This window comes from Calypte anna, chromosome 2 (assembly GCF_003957555.1).
Source record: "Calypte anna isolate BGI_N300 chromosome 2, bCalAnn1_v1.p, whole genome shotgun sequence".
NCBI classification, from domain to species: Eukaryota; Metazoa; Chordata; class Aves; order Apodiformes; family Trochilidae; genus Calypte; species Calypte anna.
In genome coordinates, this window is record NC_044245.1 from 151,119,819 (window position 1) to 151,136,952 (window position 17,134).

At 66.3% G+C, this 17,134-nt stretch overlaps 1 protein-coding gene across 1 annotated transcript in view; it reads right to left on the bottom strand.

The window, feature by feature from the left end:
* Positions 1–253: 253 nt before the first annotated feature.
* Positions 254–17,134, bottom strand: part of LOC103526259 (plectin-like) — a 98,299-nt gene continuing 81,418 nt past the window's right edge. Inside the window, exons 20-50 of the mRNA XM_030444742.1 lie at positions 16,950–17,057; positions 16,115–16,333; positions 15,429–15,632; positions 14,522–14,753; positions 13,603–13,829; positions 13,103–13,225; positions 12,541–12,642; positions 11,828–11,956; positions 11,293–11,439; positions 10,659–10,814; positions 10,085–10,282; positions 9,889–10,017; positions 8,842–9,012; positions 8,596–8,751; positions 7,523–7,729; positions 6,982–7,101; positions 6,593–6,762; positions 6,003–6,162; positions 5,656–5,859; positions 4,818–4,943; positions 4,227–4,370; positions 3,885–4,073; positions 3,554–3,668; positions 2,760–2,929; positions 2,353–2,515; positions 1,505–1,659; positions 1,335–1,409; positions 982–1,099; positions 647–828; positions 449–569; positions 254–300 (exon numbers count right to left, since the gene is read on the bottom strand). Of these exons, the coding sequence (XP_030300602.1) occupies positions 254–300; positions 449–569; positions 647–828; positions 982–1,099; positions 1,335–1,409; positions 1,505–1,659; positions 2,353–2,515; positions 2,760–2,929; positions 3,554–3,668; positions 3,885–4,073; positions 4,227–4,370; positions 4,818–4,943; positions 5,656–5,859; positions 6,003–6,162; positions 6,593–6,762; positions 6,982–7,101; positions 7,523–7,729; positions 8,596–8,751; positions 8,842–9,012; positions 9,889–10,017; positions 10,085–10,282; positions 10,659–10,814; positions 11,293–11,439; positions 11,828–11,956; positions 12,541–12,642; positions 13,103–13,225; positions 13,603–13,829; positions 14,522–14,753; positions 15,429–15,632; positions 16,115–16,333; positions 16,950–17,057 (4,767 nt within the window). The remainder of the gene's footprint in view (positions 301–448; positions 570–646; positions 829–981; positions 1,100–1,334; positions 1,410–1,504; positions 1,660–2,352; positions 2,516–2,759; positions 2,930–3,553; positions 3,669–3,884; positions 4,074–4,226; positions 4,371–4,817; positions 4,944–5,655; positions 5,860–6,002; positions 6,163–6,592; positions 6,763–6,981; positions 7,102–7,522; positions 7,730–8,595; positions 8,752–8,841; positions 9,013–9,888; positions 10,018–10,084; positions 10,283–10,658; positions 10,815–11,292; positions 11,440–11,827; positions 11,957–12,540; positions 12,643–13,102; positions 13,226–13,602; positions 13,830–14,521; positions 14,754–15,428; positions 15,633–16,114; positions 16,334–16,949; positions 17,058–17,134) is intronic.

A 17,134-nucleotide genomic window follows, 5' to 3' on the forward strand; every position in this document is an offset into this window, starting at 1 on the left:
TCAGCTCTGGGGGGCTGCACTGGGACCCCGAGGGGTTTGGGGGGGTTGGCATCACGCCAGGGCAGGGGGGGTGCACCGGGACTCCAGGGGGCTGCACTGGGATGCCAGGGGAGTCTGGGGGGGTTCGCCGGGCCCCGCGGGGGGGGTGGGTGGGTGACCGAGAGGTGGGTCGAGGATCCTCAGTGCCTTGGGGGCTTCATCAGTCTCCATCCTGGGGCTGCCGGAGGGTCCTGAGTGGGGCTGGGCGGGGGGCTCAGCGGCAGGGGCTGCAGTGCTCCGGAGGGGACCCTTCAGGGGGCTCTGCCAGGAGACAGAGGGGCTGGAACAGGGGCTTCACCCCACAGCCCCAAACTTGGGGGGCAGCCCCACAACCCTGCCCCACCGGCTGTGTTCCCCCCTCCCAGCTCCGTGGGGTGGGCAGGGGGGCAGCCGGGGGCTGGGTCCTCACCTGGGGGGGCCGGAGCCGGGGTCTCCTCGGGGGCGGGGGGCTGCAGCTCGGCTCCGTCGGGCAGGGGGGAGCCCCGGGGCCGGGGGCAGCGGTCACCGGATCGCGTCCTGCGCAGCACCGACTGGGGAGGGGGCAGCGGGTCAGAACCGGGAGTGGGTCTGGGGCGGGGGCGGTTCCGTGGGGGTCCCCAGCCCTCACCTTCCTGGCCAAGGGGCTGCTGGGGGCCGAGGCGCTGGTGTAGAGGCTGAGGCTGGAGCTGGAGCGGCTCGGGGAGAGGGGTTTTGAGGAGGGGGAGGAGGGGGTCCCCGCACACTTGGTGGCTCCCGGGGTCTCTGGGGAGAGGTACTTCTCGTTGATCTTCAGGTTCGTCCTTCCCTTCACTGGGGAGGAGGGAGGGGGTGGTCCTTGGGGCACCCATCGGCACCGGGACCCCCGTGGTGGGTGCCACGCTAGCACTGAGGGTCTGAACCCACCACAGCCCCCCTAGGAGCCACCCCGGTGCGGTGGGACCCCTCCCCCCCCCCCCAACCCACCTCTGCAGGGATCGTTCTTCACCAGGAACTCGTCCAGGGCGATCCAGCCCCCCCCGACCCGCACCATCAGGGTGCTGCGCAGGATCCGCACCATCCGCAGCTGCTGGGACTCCCCAAACTGGGGGATTGGGGGGAACTGTGGGGCTGGCAGCTGGGGAGGGGGCACCACCAGGTACCACCACCCCCATCACCACCCACCGGGTCCCTCCTGCAGCCTCTGGGCCCGGGGCTCACAGGGGACACAGGGGTCTCCGCTCTCCCTGCTGCTGCTGCAGGGGCCTGGTGGCACGGGGGGGTGGGGGGCTGAGACCCCTCCCCATGTGGGGGGAGCCCAGGGGGAGGGCAGCACTTACCCGGTACCTGTTGGCACTGATCTGCTCCACCTGGAAGCGCTTGGCACAGTTGCATTGGGCCACCTGCCTGTTGACCTGAGGACAGGGGTACCCGGTGCTGCTCAGACCCCCCCCGGGCAGACCCCCATCCACCCCAGACCCTCCCCTTGGCCCCCAGCCCCCAATCCCACCTCGTCCTGGATGCGTTCGGCGTCGGCGCTGCGGCGCAGGGGGTCCCTGTGGGGGTGCAGGGTGCTGATGAATTCGTAGTAATCGATGAAACCGTCGCCGTTGACGTCGAAGATGGTGGCAACCGCGTTCATCTCCAGGACGTTGGTGGGGAACTCTGGGGAGGTGGCACAAAACGGGGAACCTCAGCCCCAGCACCAAACCCCGGGCATCAGAATGGGGGGGACACGGCTGGTGGAACCCATCTCTGTTCATCTCCAGGATGTTGGTGAAGAACTTGAGTTGGGAGGAGGGGGACCACAAAACAGGGACCCTCGGCTCCAGAACCAAACCTGGGACCTTAGAATCATAGAATCCCAGAATGGGTTGGGTTGGAAGGGACCTTCAAGATCATCAAGATCCAACCCCCCTCCTCTGGGGCCCCCAGAGCTCTGTGGGGCCATGGAGGTATCTGTGGCATCAGTGGGGCTGGAGATGGGGAGGGGGTCAGGGACATGGACCATGGGTTATGGGGTCAAAGTAGGGGATTTAAGGCACTCCTGCACCCACACCCACAGGAGGCCCTGGCCCAGTGTCTGGATGAGGTCCCTAAAACCATCAAGTCCCAGACTGAGTTGGGATAGAGGGACCTTAAATCCCCCCCAGTGCCATGGTCAGGGACCCCTCCCCCAGCCCAGGGGGCTCCAAGCCCCATCCAACCTTCAACACTGCCAGGGATGGGGCAGCCACAGCTTCTGGGGGCAACCTGGGCACCCAGGGGCTCAGCACCCTCACCCCAAACCATTTCTCCCCCCTGTCTAGCAGGGGGTCTCTGGTTGTTGGACCCCTCCCAGCACCCCGGGGCACCCACTGGAGGCCAGGACACCCTGGATGAACTCCTGCTGGCTGATGCGCCCGTCCTGGTCCCGGTCGATGCCTCGGAAGACGTCAAGGACCCGGGACTTCATCTGCCCGATCCACTGCACGTAGCGGCGCCGCCAGACCCCGAAGTCGAAGTGGGCAAATTCCTCCAGCTCCCGGGGGCACAAACAGGAATTAAACCTCCTCAGAGACCCCCCCGAGCCCCCCGCTGTGGCACCCACCATCACCAACATCGTGGGTGCGACCACAAAGCCAACATCAGAGGGCTCTGCCCGGGACCCCCCAGGAGATGAGGTCTGGGCAGGCTCCTCGGTGCTGTCCCCCCCACCCTTCTACCCTGTGGGGTTGTGTGTCCCCCCCCATGTGTCCCCCCCGAGGTGCTGACCCAGCCGGTACCTCCCGCAGGCGCCGCAGCGCCGTCTCCAGCCGGTACTGCCGGTCCAGTGCCAGGAGCCAGAGCTGCTGCCAGCGCTGCAGGACCTGGGCCAGCACGGGGGGCTGCGGCTCCACACCCCCTAGGACCACCCCCGGCGGGACCCCTGGCGCCTTCCCACTGCTGCGGCGGCCTGGGGACAGCGGGGACCGGGGGGATGGCATGGACTGGGGGTCCCAGGGTACATCTGGGGGGCCCAGGGTTCATCTGGGGGGCCCAGGAATAGGCAAGGGGTCCCAGGGTACATCTGGGGTTCCTGGGGCATGGCCAAGGGGTCTCAGGTAATGGCTAAGGGGCTTCAAGGGTTCATCTGGGAGACCCAAAACATGGCCAAGGGGTCTCAGGGTACATCTGGGGGTCCCAGGGCATGGCCGAGGGGTCTCAGGGTACATCTGGGGGTCTTGGGGCATGGACCGGAGGTCTCAGATACATCTGGGGGTCCCAGTGTTCATCTGGGGGACCCAAAACATGGCCAAGGGGTCTCAGGGTACATCTGGGGGTCCCAGGGTTCATCTGGGGATCCTGGGGCATGGCCAAGGTATCCCAGGATTCATCTGGGGGTCCCAGGGCATAGCCGAGGGGTCTCAGGGTACATCTGGGGGTCTTGGGGCATGGACCAGAGGTCTCAGATACATCTAGGGGTCCCAGTGTTCATCTGGGGGACCCAAAACATGGCCAAGGGGTCCCAGGGTACATCTGGGGGTCCCAGGGCTCCTCTGGGGGTCCCATGGTGCAGGGGTCAATGGGTGATCCTCACGTGTGGCCAGGCGCCGGGCAGCTGGAGGTCCCAGCTCAGTGGGCAGCTTCTGCTTGCCACTCTTGGTGACCTTCTCCACATCGGGCTGCTTGCGGTTCAGCTCCTCCATAAAGACCTTGGGGAGAGCAGCGGGGTCAGGGGGATGGAACCATGTAGTGGGCCAACCTAACCCAACCCAACTCAACCCAAGTCAATTCAAGTCAACTCAATGCAACCCAACCCAACTCAACCCAACCCAACCCAATCCAATCCAACTCAACTCGACTCAACCCAACCCAGCCCAACCCAGTCATGCCTCCATGTTGGGGGTGAGGTTTGGTGCTCCCCTCACCGCGTGCTGGGTGCTGAGCTCCTCCAGTGCCTCGGCCTCTTGGGGCAGGGGCTCTTGGTCCCGCAGTCCCAGGGCCTCCTCAGCTGCCCCCATCCACTCCAGCAGCCGCATCCTCTCCTCCCTCTCGGCTGCCATCGCTGCCGCCTGTGCCCGCAGCCGCTCGCTCTGGTGCTGGGCCCAGCTCTGCACCTGGAGGGCACGGGGATGTGGGGGGCACGGGATGCCCCTACCGCCAGTGGGCAGGAAGGGACCCCGGGGCAGCAGCCAGGAGCTATGTGGGGCAGGGATGTGGGGCTGGGATGTGGGGGGCAGGGGTGGGGGGCAGGGATGTGGGGGTCTCACCTCCTGGAAGCGGCTCTTGACCACGGTGAGCCAGGATCTGATGGTGAGGACGGCGTCGGGGTGGGACGTGGTGAGGATCTCCTCCCCCAGCCAGGAGATGCACTCCAGCTCCAGCTGCTGGCACTCCAGGGACTCCAGCACCTCCTGGGTGGGGGGCATGGGGACCATGGGGGAAGACATCCCAGACCCCCCAGGGACCCCCCCGGGAGCTCCACCAGTTGGGAGGGAGTGGGCCAGTGAGTGTGGGGTGCGTGGGACCCCAAACCCTCTCCCAGCCCCTGGGTGGGTGTGATGGGACCCATTGAAAGGATGGGGACAGGGGATGCAAAGCCCTGGGGATGTGGTGCTGAGGGACATGGGGGGGTGGTGGCCTGGGCACTGCTGGGGTCAGGGTTGGACTCCATGACCTCCAAGCCCTTTTCCCACCCACCCCACCCCACGGCTCAATGACCTCAAGGTGGTGACCCCACCCATGGGATGTCCCAAGGTGAGGATGGGGCCAGCAGGGATGGAGGGGTTGGGCTGGGTCTCTGTGGGTCCCTATGGGCCATGCGGGTCCCTGTGGGGCTGTGTTTTGGGGCTGCCCCCCACCTGCAGCTGCCTCTGCCCCTCCTGCGCTGCCGCCTCCTCCTCGGGGCAGCCCCAGACCCTGAGGTTCCTCTCCGACTCCCCAAGACGCCCCAGGAAGCTCTGGACCAGCCTGTGGAATTCCTCTGCCTGCCAGGACCCAGGACCTGCTCAGCACCCACCCACAGAACCCCCAGACCCCCATATTCTGGACCCACAGGCACCAGGACCCCCAGACTCCCACATTCCGGACCCACAGACACCAGAACCCCCAGAACCCCAGGACCAAGACCTCAGACCCCTGACCCTGCAAACCCCTCAGACCCTCAGGTCTCATTCCCCAAGCCCCCAGACCCCCAGGTCCCAGCCCCCTGCCCTGCCCCCAGATACCAGGCTTCCAAACCCCCAAACCCTCCCCAAAACCCCCACAGCTCCCTGGACCCCCAGGTCCCAACCCCAGCCCCCCAGCCCTGGAAGTGCCAGACCAGCACCCAGTGCAGATCCAGGCCCCCCAAATCTGCTGCTCTCAAACCCCCCAAAAGGGACAGGGGGGTCCCCTCACTCAGCCTGGGGACACCCCACCCTCACACACCCACCCACCACTGACACCCCCCATGGACCACCCCCCAGCATTGCCACCCCACGGAGCACCTCATGGATCACCCTAAGGAACACCCCATGGAGCATCCCACAACCCAGCCACCCCATGGAGCACCCCATAGCGTGGACACCCCATGAAGCACCCCATGAAGCACCCTAAGGAGCACCCCACAGCATGGACACCCTATGGCGCACCCCACCAAACACCCCCTGGAGCTCTCACCCCCCGCCCCAACACCCTCTCCCATAGGGTGCCCCCCACCTGTCTGAGCGCAGCCTCCAGCCGCTCCTGCTTCCCGAGGGAGAGGCTGCAGACGAGGTCCCACCGAGCCCCCAGCTCCTCCACCTGCTGCTGGAGCCACTGCGAGTCCGGGACCCCTGAGCCCCCTCCGCGCCCCGGGTCCCGCACCCATCGCTGCAGCATCCGCACGCTGCCCGCACGCTTCCCCAGCTCCTTCTGGAACACCTGGGGAGGGACCAGGGGGCTGGGGGGAGACCCGGGGGGCAGCACCACACCGGGAACACCCCCACCTTGGGGCGTGTGCTGGGACCCCCAGGGATGCTCCAAGCTGGGCCAGGGGACGGGGACCCCAGGGGGACGGCACCCACCTTGTGCTTGTCCATCAGGTCACCCACCAGGTCCCGGTCCCCACCGACGGGGACGTCCTCACTGAGCTGGGGCTCAGCCCAGTACAGCCAGTCCATCAGGGCCTGCAGAGCCTCCGTCATCTTCCCTGAGAAGAGCAGGTTCTCCTCCAGCTTCTGCTGCCTGTGGGGAGGAGATGGGGGACAACATCCCATCCCATCCCATCCCATCCCATCCCATCCCATCCCATCCCATCCCATCCCATCCCCATCTCTATTCCATCCCCATCTCCACCCCATCCCCATCTACATCTCCATCCCATCCCATCCCATCCCTGTCTTCATCATCTCCATCCCCATCCCATCCCCAGCTCCATCCCATCTCCATCCCATCCCCATCCCATCCCTGTCTTCATCATCTCCATCCCATCTCCATCCCATCCCCATCTCCATCCCATCCCCATCCCATCCCTGTCTTCATCATCTCCATCCCCATCTCCATCCCTAACCCATCCCCATCCCCACCTCCATCATCTCCATCCCACCTCCATCCCACCTCCCTCTCCATCACCATCCCATCCCATCCCATCCCATCCCATCCCATCCCCACCCACCTCTCTGCTGCCCTGCTCCACATCCCGTCCCATTTCTCCTTCAGCTCCCCCAGCAGCTCCTCCAGGGGGGGGCGGTCCCGGGGGCTCTGAGCCGCCTCCCGCAGCGCCCGCCCACTCCTCACCGTCGCCTCGTACATCGGGCGCTTGGCTCTCAGCAGGCGCTGGAATGCCTGTGGGGAGGGGGGAGACCCCCCTCGGGGATGGAGACCCTCACCCAGGGGTTGGAGCCCCTCACCCCTTCGGGTTGGGGACCCTCACCCAGGAGGATGCAGACCCAGCCCAACCCAGCACCCAAACACAGTGACAACAGAGCTGGGCACCCCCTCCCAAACACCCCCAGCCCCCCTTCTCTGCCCCCTCTCCGGGACCCCCGGGGTGGGCAGCCCCACCTTGTGCTGGGCCAGCTGCCCCTTGATCTCCTCCCGGGTCCCCGCAGCCTCTGGTGGCTCCGCCAGCCCCGGCTCCACCGCCGCCATCCACTCCAGCAGCAGCCGCCGCGACTCCATGAACTGAAACGGGGGACAGGGGCATGGGGACACCGCGGAGACACGGCGGGGACACCGCAGGGATATGCGGGGACACCGCGGGGACATGACAGGGACACAGCAGGGACATGTGGGGACACAGCAGGGACACCACGGGGACACCGCAGGGACACGGCTGAGACACCGCGGGGACACGGCGGGGACTGCGGGACATGGGGACAGACACCACAAATGGCCCCGGTACCACCACGGCAAAGCCTGGGACACCGTGGCACTGTCCCCATGTCACAACCACATCACCCCTGCTCTGTTACAGCCCCTGAAGGACCGTGTCCCCGTGTCCCTGTCCCCACGCCGCAGCTCACAGTGTCTCCCTGTCTCCGTGTCCCTGTCCCCAGCCCGCAGTGTCCCCGTGTCCCTGCCCCCAGTGTTCCGGTCCCGGTACCTCTTTGCTCCGTTTTCTCCCCTCCTCCAGCGCCGCCCCCCGCTCTGCCGCGCGCTGCTGGACCTTCCCCAGCCGCTCCCGAACCGACACCACCAGGGTCTGGGTGACAGCCCCGTCCTGCTTCCTGCTGAAGTCCCTCAGCTGGGCGGCCATGGCCTCCAGGCCACTCAGCTGCTCCCCGTGGGCCACCATCTCCTGCTCCAGGGCCTGCGGAGAGTGGGGGGCAGCTGTGGGGGCAGCGGGACCCCAACCCAACCCCTCCATCCCTGCTGGCCCCATCCTCGCCTTGGGACATCCTATGGATGGGGTCACCACCTTGAGATCATTGAACCGTGGGGTGGGGTGGGTGGGAAAAGGGCTTGGAGATCCTGGAGTCCAACCCTGACCCCAGCACCCCCCATGTCCCTCATCCCCACATCTGTGGGGCTCTGAAACCCCTCCAGGGATGATGGGGACTCCAGCCCTGCCCTGGGCAGCCTGGGCCAGGCCCTGACAACCCTTTCCAGGCAGAAATTCTTCCCCAGCTCCAACCTAAACCTCCCCTGGCACCACTTGAGTTGTGCCCAAAGTTCCTCTTGTCCCATCCCTTGTTCCTTGGGAGCAGAGCCCGACCCCCCCTGGCTCCAACCTCCTCTCAGGGGGTTGCAGAGAGCCACAAGGTCTCCCCTCAGCCTCCTCTGCTCCAGGATCAACACCCCCAGGGCCCTCAGCTGCTCCTCACAACTTCTCCAGACCCTTCTCCTTCTGCTCCACACCCTTCCCCACCTCCATTCCCTTCTCTGGACACCCCCAGACCCTCCAGGGCCTTTTCTCACCCAAAACTGACCCCAGCACTCGAGGTGTGGCCTCCCCGGTGCCCAGCACAGGGACTATGTCTGGATACTGGAGAGAAATTCTTTGGGGTGAGGGTGCTGACCTGGGTTGCCCAGGTTGCCCCCAGGAGCTGTGGCTGCCCCATCCTTGGAGGTGTTGAAGGTTGGATGGGGCTTGGAGCACCCTGGATGCTCCATGGCTCCAGGGACAGATGTCCCACCCAGGACCCCCTCCTGGTGCAGCAGGGTCCCCACGCTCACCTTGTGCTCCTGGATCTGGGTGGTGACAACATCCAGGAGGACACTGGGGGGCTCGGGGGACCCCAGGATCTCCTCAGCCCTGGTCAGCCAGCGCAGCAGCTCCTGGGCTGTGCCGTGGAATTCGGTGCTGAGCCGCAGCCCCTCCGAGAGCCGCTCCTGCGGGGCACAGGGTGGGGACAGCCGTGGGGACAGCAAGGGGGGGACAATGTGGAGGGGGCTGAGGGTGGTCAGGGTGTCCCCACGCACCTTCCTGTGCTGGGCCTGGGCCTGGACGCTGCTCCACTTGTGCTCCAGCAGGCGGAGGGTGTGCTGGGTGCTGCAGGGCTGGGCGGCATGGGCTGGGGGCAGCAGCCGCTGCAGCCGATCCCGCAGACCCCCAAAGGTTTCCTGACGGGCATCCAGAGCACGGCACAGCTCCTGGGGACAGCCAGGGACAGGGGGACAATCACCAGGGGACAGGGACCACCAGGGGATTTGGGGACAGGGAATGGGTGGGGGAGGGAAGAGGGAAGGGGATGAGGATAGAGATGGGGATGGAAACAAACAGGGGGACAGGGACAGACAGAGGGATGGGGATTGTAGTGTAACGAGGCAACCAGGTGCCCCTAATTGCCAGGGAGTGAGCATCAGCTTGTGTCAAGCCCACCTGTGCCCAATTAGGATGAGACCCACTGCGCATGAACAGGACCAGGGGGCCAATAAAAGGCCTTTTATTGCTCATGCTCACACAAGCTCGTGCTCACTCCCTGGCAATTAGGGGCACCTGGTTGCCTTGTTACACTACAGGGGATGGAAAGAAAGACACGGGGACAGGGATGGGAATGGGATGAGGACAGGGACATGGGAATAGGGACAGGGATGGGGATGGGGAGGGGGATGGGGATGCAGATGAGGATGAGGACAGGGTACAGATGGGGACAGACACAGGAAGAGGGGTGGGGATGGGGACAGGAAGAGGATGGGGATGGAGCCAAACATGGGGACAGGGGTGAGGCTAGGATGGGGACAGGGATGGGAACAGAAGAGGGATGGGGACAGACGGGTATGGGGAGGGGAACAGAAACAGGGGTGGGGAATGGGAATAAAATGGGGATGGGGACAGGGACACCAGGACAGACACAGGGACAGAGGTGGGGATGGGGACAGGAAGAGAGATGAGGACACAAGGATGGGCATGAGGAAAGAGATGGGGACAAACATGGGGACAGGGACAGGGATGGGGACATCTGCCCTGGGCAGATGAAGACCCCCCCAGGAGACCCTTGGGGACATGTCCCCAGCCCTGGCACCCACCAGGTGTGTTGCCAGCTCCTCCTTGGTGGTCTCGGGGGGTCCCCAGCCCGGCGGGGCCAAGCAGAGCTGCAGCTCCACCTGCTCCAACCACTGCAGCAGCTCCGTCATCTCCAGGCTCAGGTCCTGCACCTGGGGATGGGGAAGGGGCTCAGGGCCAGATCGGGGGCAGGGGGCAGAGGGCAGAGTCGGGGGGTACCTGGCTGAGGGTGTTCTCCAGCTCCAGCTGCCGGGTCTCAGTCTGGCTCTGCACCAGGTCCCAGCGCTGGCGGAGCTGCTGCAGGTCCTGCTGGAGCCCCTCCAGGTTGTCCCCAGGGGTGGCCACCAACAGCCCCTGCCCCACCTCGGTCACGGACTGCACCGTGCGGGCGTGGGACAGAACGTCGTTCCTCAGCACCTGGGGACAGCCACCACCCCACTGCAGGGACACGGCCACGGCACCGCACAGACACCCCCAGACACCACAGTGACCACCAGGGACAGCAAGGGTGGCTCCACACCAGGACACCACAGTGACCACCAGGGACAGGGGTGGCACCACCCAAGGATGCCACAGTGACCACCAGGGCCATGGCCCCAGATGGTGGCACCACCAAAAGCCCCTTGGCCACCCCAGTCACCACAGTGGGGACACTGCAGAACCACTATGGTGACACATTTCACCGTGGTGGGGACACTGTGGGAGTAGCCAGGGACACCACAGGACCCTGCCTGTCCCCCTGGGGATGTCCCCATGAGGATGGGGGGCCAGGGGTGGGCTGTCCCCTGCTCACCTTGTGCTTGGCCAGCTCGATCTCACAGGTCTGCAGGTCGGGGTGTGGGTCTGGGGGTCTCTGGAGCTGCTCGGCTGTGGTCCCCAGCCAGGCCAGGAGCTCCTCCAGCTGATGTCTCAGCTGCCCCAAGCCCAGCAGCGCTGCCTCCAGCTGGTGCTGCCCGACCCACAGAACCGTGGGCACAGGAACCTGGCACCAGCCCACCCCACGGAGCCCCACCACATACCTGGGACCGCCGGGGCACCCAACAGACCCACAGAGCACCCAACAGCCCCACATGGTACCCAATGGACCCACAGGACACCCAATGGACCCACATGGCACCTGATGGACCCACACAACACCCCATAGACCCAATGGATCCAGATGGCAATCAACGGACCTACAAAACACCCCATGGACTCTCATGATACCCAGTGGACCCACACAGCAACCCACGGACCCAATGGACCCACACGACACTCCAGGGACCCATTCAACAAATACCCTATGGACCCCATGGCATCCCAGAGACCCCCAGGGACCCCATGACAGCCCCAGAGACCCCCAGGGACCCCAAGGACCACACAACAAACACCTCATGGACCCTCATGGCACCCAGAGACCCCCATGGCACCCCAGGGACCCTCCCCACCTGCCGGCTCCCCAGATCCTCCTCCAGGCGGTCCCAGCGGCGCTGGAGGTCCCGGAGCGGGGCTGGGGGCTCCCCCTGCCCCCCACCCCCCCAGTGTCGCAGGGACTCCACTTCCACCCTCCACTGGTACAGCTCCCGCCTCCACTCCTGCAGGGGGGTCAGGGGAACAGGAAGCCCTCCAGGACCCCACACCCCAACACAGACCCCAGCCCAGAAGTCTCAGACCCCTAGATTCCAGCCCAGCACCCCCAAACTCCAGCCCAGAAGTCCTAGACCCCAATTCAGGACCCCCAGATCCCAATTTAGGACCCCAGATCCCAGCCCAGCACCCCCAAACCCCAGCCCAGGACCCCAGATCCCCCCACCCCAACCCTGGACTCCCCCCACAGTGGGGGCTGCATTGCCAGCCTTGGGGACAGGATTTGGCCACCCCCGTGGGACTTTGGCCACCACCAGTGAGTGCCCTGGGGACACTGGCACTGCCCCTCCCACTGTCCCCCCTCTGTCGCCCCCCTCCCACTGTCCCCCCCCCCACTGTCTCCCCACCCCGTGGCACCTTCAGCTCCGCCAGCTGCTGCTGCACCATCTCTGGGTCCCCGCTGAGCAGGGATGTCCCCTCCTGGGTCACACGCAGCTCGGCTGCCTCCAGCCACCCCGACAGCCTCTGGGGACAGAGGGGGATGGTGGGAGGGGGACAGCACCTCTGTCCCCATCCCTGTCCCCATCCCATCCCTGTCCTCCTCCCCATCCGGACCCCATCCCATCCGGCTCCCTGTCACTGTCCCTACTCCTGTCCCCATCCTATCCCTGTCTCTGTCCCCATCCTTGTCCTTGTCACTGTCTCCATGCCTGTCCTTGTCCCCATCCCCTCCCCATCTCTGTCCCCATCCTCATCCTTGTCCCTGTCCCATCCCTGTCCTTGTCCTCACCCCATCCCCACCCCTGTCCCCTATGTCCCCCTCCCCACAGCCCTTCCTCATCCAGCAGTGGGGCCAGGACACCCCCACAGTCCCGGAGACGGGGGGGTCCCGGGGGTCTCCCAGCCCTGAGCCCACCCGGAGGCAGCACCTCGAAGTGGGGCCAGCCCCGTGGGGGTGGGCACAGAGCACAGTGACCCCACTGCCCCATAGCACCCCCCATGAGGTCACAGGAAGCAGCAGGGCAGCCCACAGCCCCACACCCGCAGCCCCCAGCCCCCTGCAGCCCCCCACAGCCCCCCGCAGCCCCCCGCAGCCCCCCGCCCCACACCTTTAGAGCCTCCCGGTAGCTCAGGGCGCTCTGGAGCTGCTCCTCCAGGCGGGCGCAGCGCTCGCCCCACACTTTGTTCAGATTGTGCCAGGAGGAGTAGAGCTGAGGGGCCGGGGGTCCGGGTCAGCAGTACCGGGAGGGGCAGGGGGGTCCGGGTCAGTGGTACCGGGAGGGGTCAGGGGGGTCAGGGTCAGCGATACCGGGGGAGGCTCCCAACAGCACCACTATGGGGTCCGTGGCACCAACAAAGCCACAGGGGGCTGTAGCACCATGGGGAGGGGAGGGGGGGGGGAGCGGGGTGGGTCCCAGTAGCACCACTGGGGGTCCCGGGGGTCAGAAGCACCAGGTTGGGGGTCCCGGGGGTCAGAGACCGTGGGGTGGGGGAGTCCTGGGGGTCCCTGGTGCCACCAGCCTGGGACAGCCACCTACCAGGGGACACCAGGGCTGGGGACACCCCCCATGCCCCCACCAGCACGGAGGGGGACACCCATCCCTGGGATCCCGGGACCCCATTCCCGGGGGGTCCCCCGGCCTTGAGGGAGGTGGTCCTGCCCTGGCTGACCTCGTCCAGGCTCCTGGTGACATCGGGTCTGTCGGTGTCCCCGCAGTGTGACATCAGCTCCACGCCCAGGCTGCCCAGCGCGTCCAGCTCACCCTGCAGAGCATCCACCTCCTCCCGCAGCGCCTGCGGGATGGGCAGGGGGCTGGGGGCTGTATGGATGGGGCTGGGGGCTGTGCTGAGGGGCCTGGGGGCTGTATGGATGGGGCTGGGGGCTGCAGTGTTGTGGGATTGTACAGATGGGGCTGGGGTCTGTGTTAAAGGGGCTGGGGGCTGCAGTAATGGGTGGGCTGCACTGCTGGGGGGTGGGGTCTTCAGTACCCGGAGTCCGGGGGCTGCATGGATGGGTCTGGGGGCTGCAGTGTTGGGGGTCTGGGGGTTGCATGGATGGGGTTGGGGGCTGCAGTACTGGAGGGCTGCACGGATGGGTCTGGGGGCTGCAATGCCGGGGGTGCTGCCTGTGCTCTGGGGGCTCTCCCAGACCCCCCCCCGCCCCCTGGTACCTGCATGGTGTGCAGCCGGGCTCGGATCTCCTCGGGGTCCCCTCCAGGCTCCTCCAGGCCCAGCACCAGGTGCTGAGTGTCCCCAAGCGCCAGCGCCAGCTCAGACAGACCGGGCCAGAACCGCTCGGCCAGGGCCAGCAGGTCCCGCAGCCACTGCTCCTGCTCCTGGCACCGGCACCGCAGGGACCCCCAGAGGGACAGCAGCTCCCCCGAGCGCTCCTCGATCCCTGCGGACAAATGGGATGGAGACATGGCACCCCAAAACAGGATGGGGACACGGCACCCCCACAAGGGATGGGGACACAGCACCCCAACATGGGTCCATGGGGCACATGACCCTAGGCAGGGACTTGACACCCAACATGGCCTGAAAAGGAATCCAGCACCCCAACATGACCTCAGGCAGGGACTTGGCACCCCAAGATGTCCTTGAATGGAGATATGGCCCCAAGCAGGAACCCAGCACCCCAATATGCCCTGAACAGGAACCTTGCCCCCTAATATGGTCCCCGGCAGGTAGATGGCACCCCAAAATGGCTCTAAATGGGGTGATGGCCACGAGCAGGGAGCAAGCACCCCAACATGTCCCCAAGAAGGGACATGGCCCAGAGCAGGGACCTGGCACCCCCACATGGCCCCGGGTGGGGACCCAGTACCCCAACATGGCCTGAACAGGAACCTTGCACCCTCAAATGGCCCGAAAAGGAACCCATTACTCCAAAATGGCCCGAAAAGGAACCCTGCACCCAAAAATGATCTGAAAAGGAACCCTGCACCCCAACATGTCCCAAGACAGGGACCTGGCACCCCAGGATGTCCCCGTGTGGGGACACAACCATGAGCAGGGCTCCAGCCCCCCGCGGAACCCAAACCCCCAGCACCCCCGGGCAGGAGGGACCCCGGGGTGGGGGTGCGGTACCTGTGGCAGCGGTGTCGAGCCCGGCGTCCCGCAGGGTCCCCACCAGGTCCCCTCCCTGCGACCGCACGCTCTCCAGGCCCCCCCCCAGCTCCTCCAGCTCTGCCAGCGCCAGCCCCGTGTCCCGCAGCCGTTCCCGCAGCTGCCCCGCGTCCCCCCGCACCGAGGGGCGGATGGAGAGGCGGCTGCGCACCCGCTCCAGGCTCTCCAGCAGCAGCGACAGCCGCTCCGACAGCTGGGGACAGCGAGGGGACAGCGAGGGGACAGCGAGGGGACAGCGTGGGGACACGGCACTGCACTCAGGGACAGTGAGGGGACAGTGAGGGGACAGCGAGGGGACAGCGAGGGGACAGCGTGAGGACACGGCACTGCACTGGGGGACAGCGTGGGGACAGTGAGGGGACAGCGAGGGGACAGCGAGGGGACAGCAAGGAGACAGCGTGGGGACACGGCACTGCACTGGGGGACAGCGAGGGGACAGCGAGGGGACAGCGAGGAGACAGCGTGGGGACACGGCACTGCACTGGGGGACAGTGAGGGGACAGTGAGGGGACAGCGTGGGGACACGGCACTGCACTCAGGGACAGTGAGGGGACAGTGTGGGGACAACACACTGCACCTGGGGACAGCATGGGGACATCACACCTCAGCCAGGGGGGGCCAGCATGGGGGGGGGGCGTGGCGGGCATGTCACTTGGGGTGACATCATGGGGGACACGCCACCTCACTCAGGGGATGGCATGGGGGGGAGCAGACATGCCACTTGGGGGGACAGTGTGGGGACACTGGAGGTGTCACCTGGGGGGTGGCATGGGAACACTGGTCACACTGAGGGGGTGCGGTGTGGGGGGGCTGTCCATGTGGGTGGGGACAGCGTGGGGACAAGTGGGTGAGGTCCCCGTGTCCCTACCTGGCTGTAGCGTGGCAGGGTGTCCTCCAGCAGGCTGGTGGCCCGGCGCAGGCGCTGCCGTAGGGCCCCGTACCGCTCCTCAGCCGCACGCCAGCGCTGCTGCAACGGGGCGGCCTGCAGCGGGCTCAGCTCCAGCAGCTCCACCACCACCCGCTCCAACTTCCCCAGCACAGGACGGTGCTCAGCCATGGCCTCACGCAGGCACTGCCACATGGGGACAGCACTGTGGGCATGGGGACAACGCCGTGGCCCCAGCCCAGCAGCAACGCAGACTCTCCACCCCACAGGGTGACTGATCAAAGAGTAATGGACATGGGTTGGGTTGGGTTAATGGGTTGAGTTGGGTTGGTTTGGGTTGATGGGTTGGGTTGGGTTGCATTGAGTTGGGTTGAGTTGGGTTGGGTTAATGGGTTGAGTTGGGTCGGTTTGGGTTGATGGGTTGGGTTGAGTTGAGTTGAGTTGGGTTGGGCTGGGTTGGGTTGGGTTGGGTTGGGTTGGGTTGGGAAAGACCTCCTGGTCCTTGGGAGCAGAGCCCGACCCCCCCTGGCTCCAACCTCCTGTCAGGGGGTTGCAGAGAGCCAGAAGGTCTCCCCTCAGCCTCCTCTGCTCCAGGGATGTTCCTGCCTGTCCCTGGCACTGGAGGGTCTCCAAGGTCCCTCAGCCCTCCCCACCCTGTGGTGCCTCACCTGCAGCAGTGCCTGCTGCTCCTTCAGGTCCTGTCCGTCCATGTTGTGAGGGTCCAGCTGCCCCCCGAGCTCCTGGGCCTCCTCCAGCCACGGCTCCAGCTCCTCCTGGGCCTCACTGAACTGCTCCAGCAGCGCCTGTGCCCGCTCCAGCCGTGCAGCCACAGCCCCGCAGCGCTGGCACAGCTGCTCCGTGTCCTCCCGCAGCCCCCGCACCGCCCACTGGGGACACCGGGGACATGGGCGTCACCGGGAGGACAGGGGGGTTACTGGGAGGACAGGGGGGTCACTGGGAGGACAGGGGCATGGTGGCATCCCAGGACACACCATGGGATGGGGTCATGGGGGGACAGGGGGACAACCAGGGGGGATGGGGGCATCCCAGACATGGGATGGGGGTGGGGACACAGGGACAGGAGAATCACCAGGGGGACAGGAGCATGGTAGCATCCCCGGACACACCATGGGAGGGGGTCACTGGGGAACAAAGGGGTAACCAGGGGCTGATGGGGACATCCCAGGACACACCATGGGATGGGGGTCATCAGAAGACAGGGCCATGGTGGCATCCCAAGGCAGACCATGGGCTGGGGCTGGGGACACTGGGGGACAGCAGAGTCACTGGGGGGGACAGGGGCCAGGGGGCATTCCAAGACACACCATGAAGTAGGGATGGGAGACAAGGGGACAGAGAGGTGACCAGAGGGGACACAGAGGGGTCACCAGGGAGGAGAAACAAGTGGGGGACACAGGGTCCTCCCCCCTGCACTGCAGGCTGGGGACAGGGGGGTTCCCGGGGGGACACCAGGGAGGTGCCAGCAGCCTCCCCTCAGGTCACCTGGAGCTGCTGGCGCAGGGGCTCGGGCCAGGCCCCCAGGAGGGGCTCCAAGACTCCCAGCAGCCGCTCCACCAACCCCCGGTGCAGGAGAACTTCGGCCGAGAGCAGCTGGGACAGAGATGGGGGGGTCAGGGGGTGGGGACGGGGACACTGTGTCCCTGGGGACATGGCTGGGGTGAGGGACC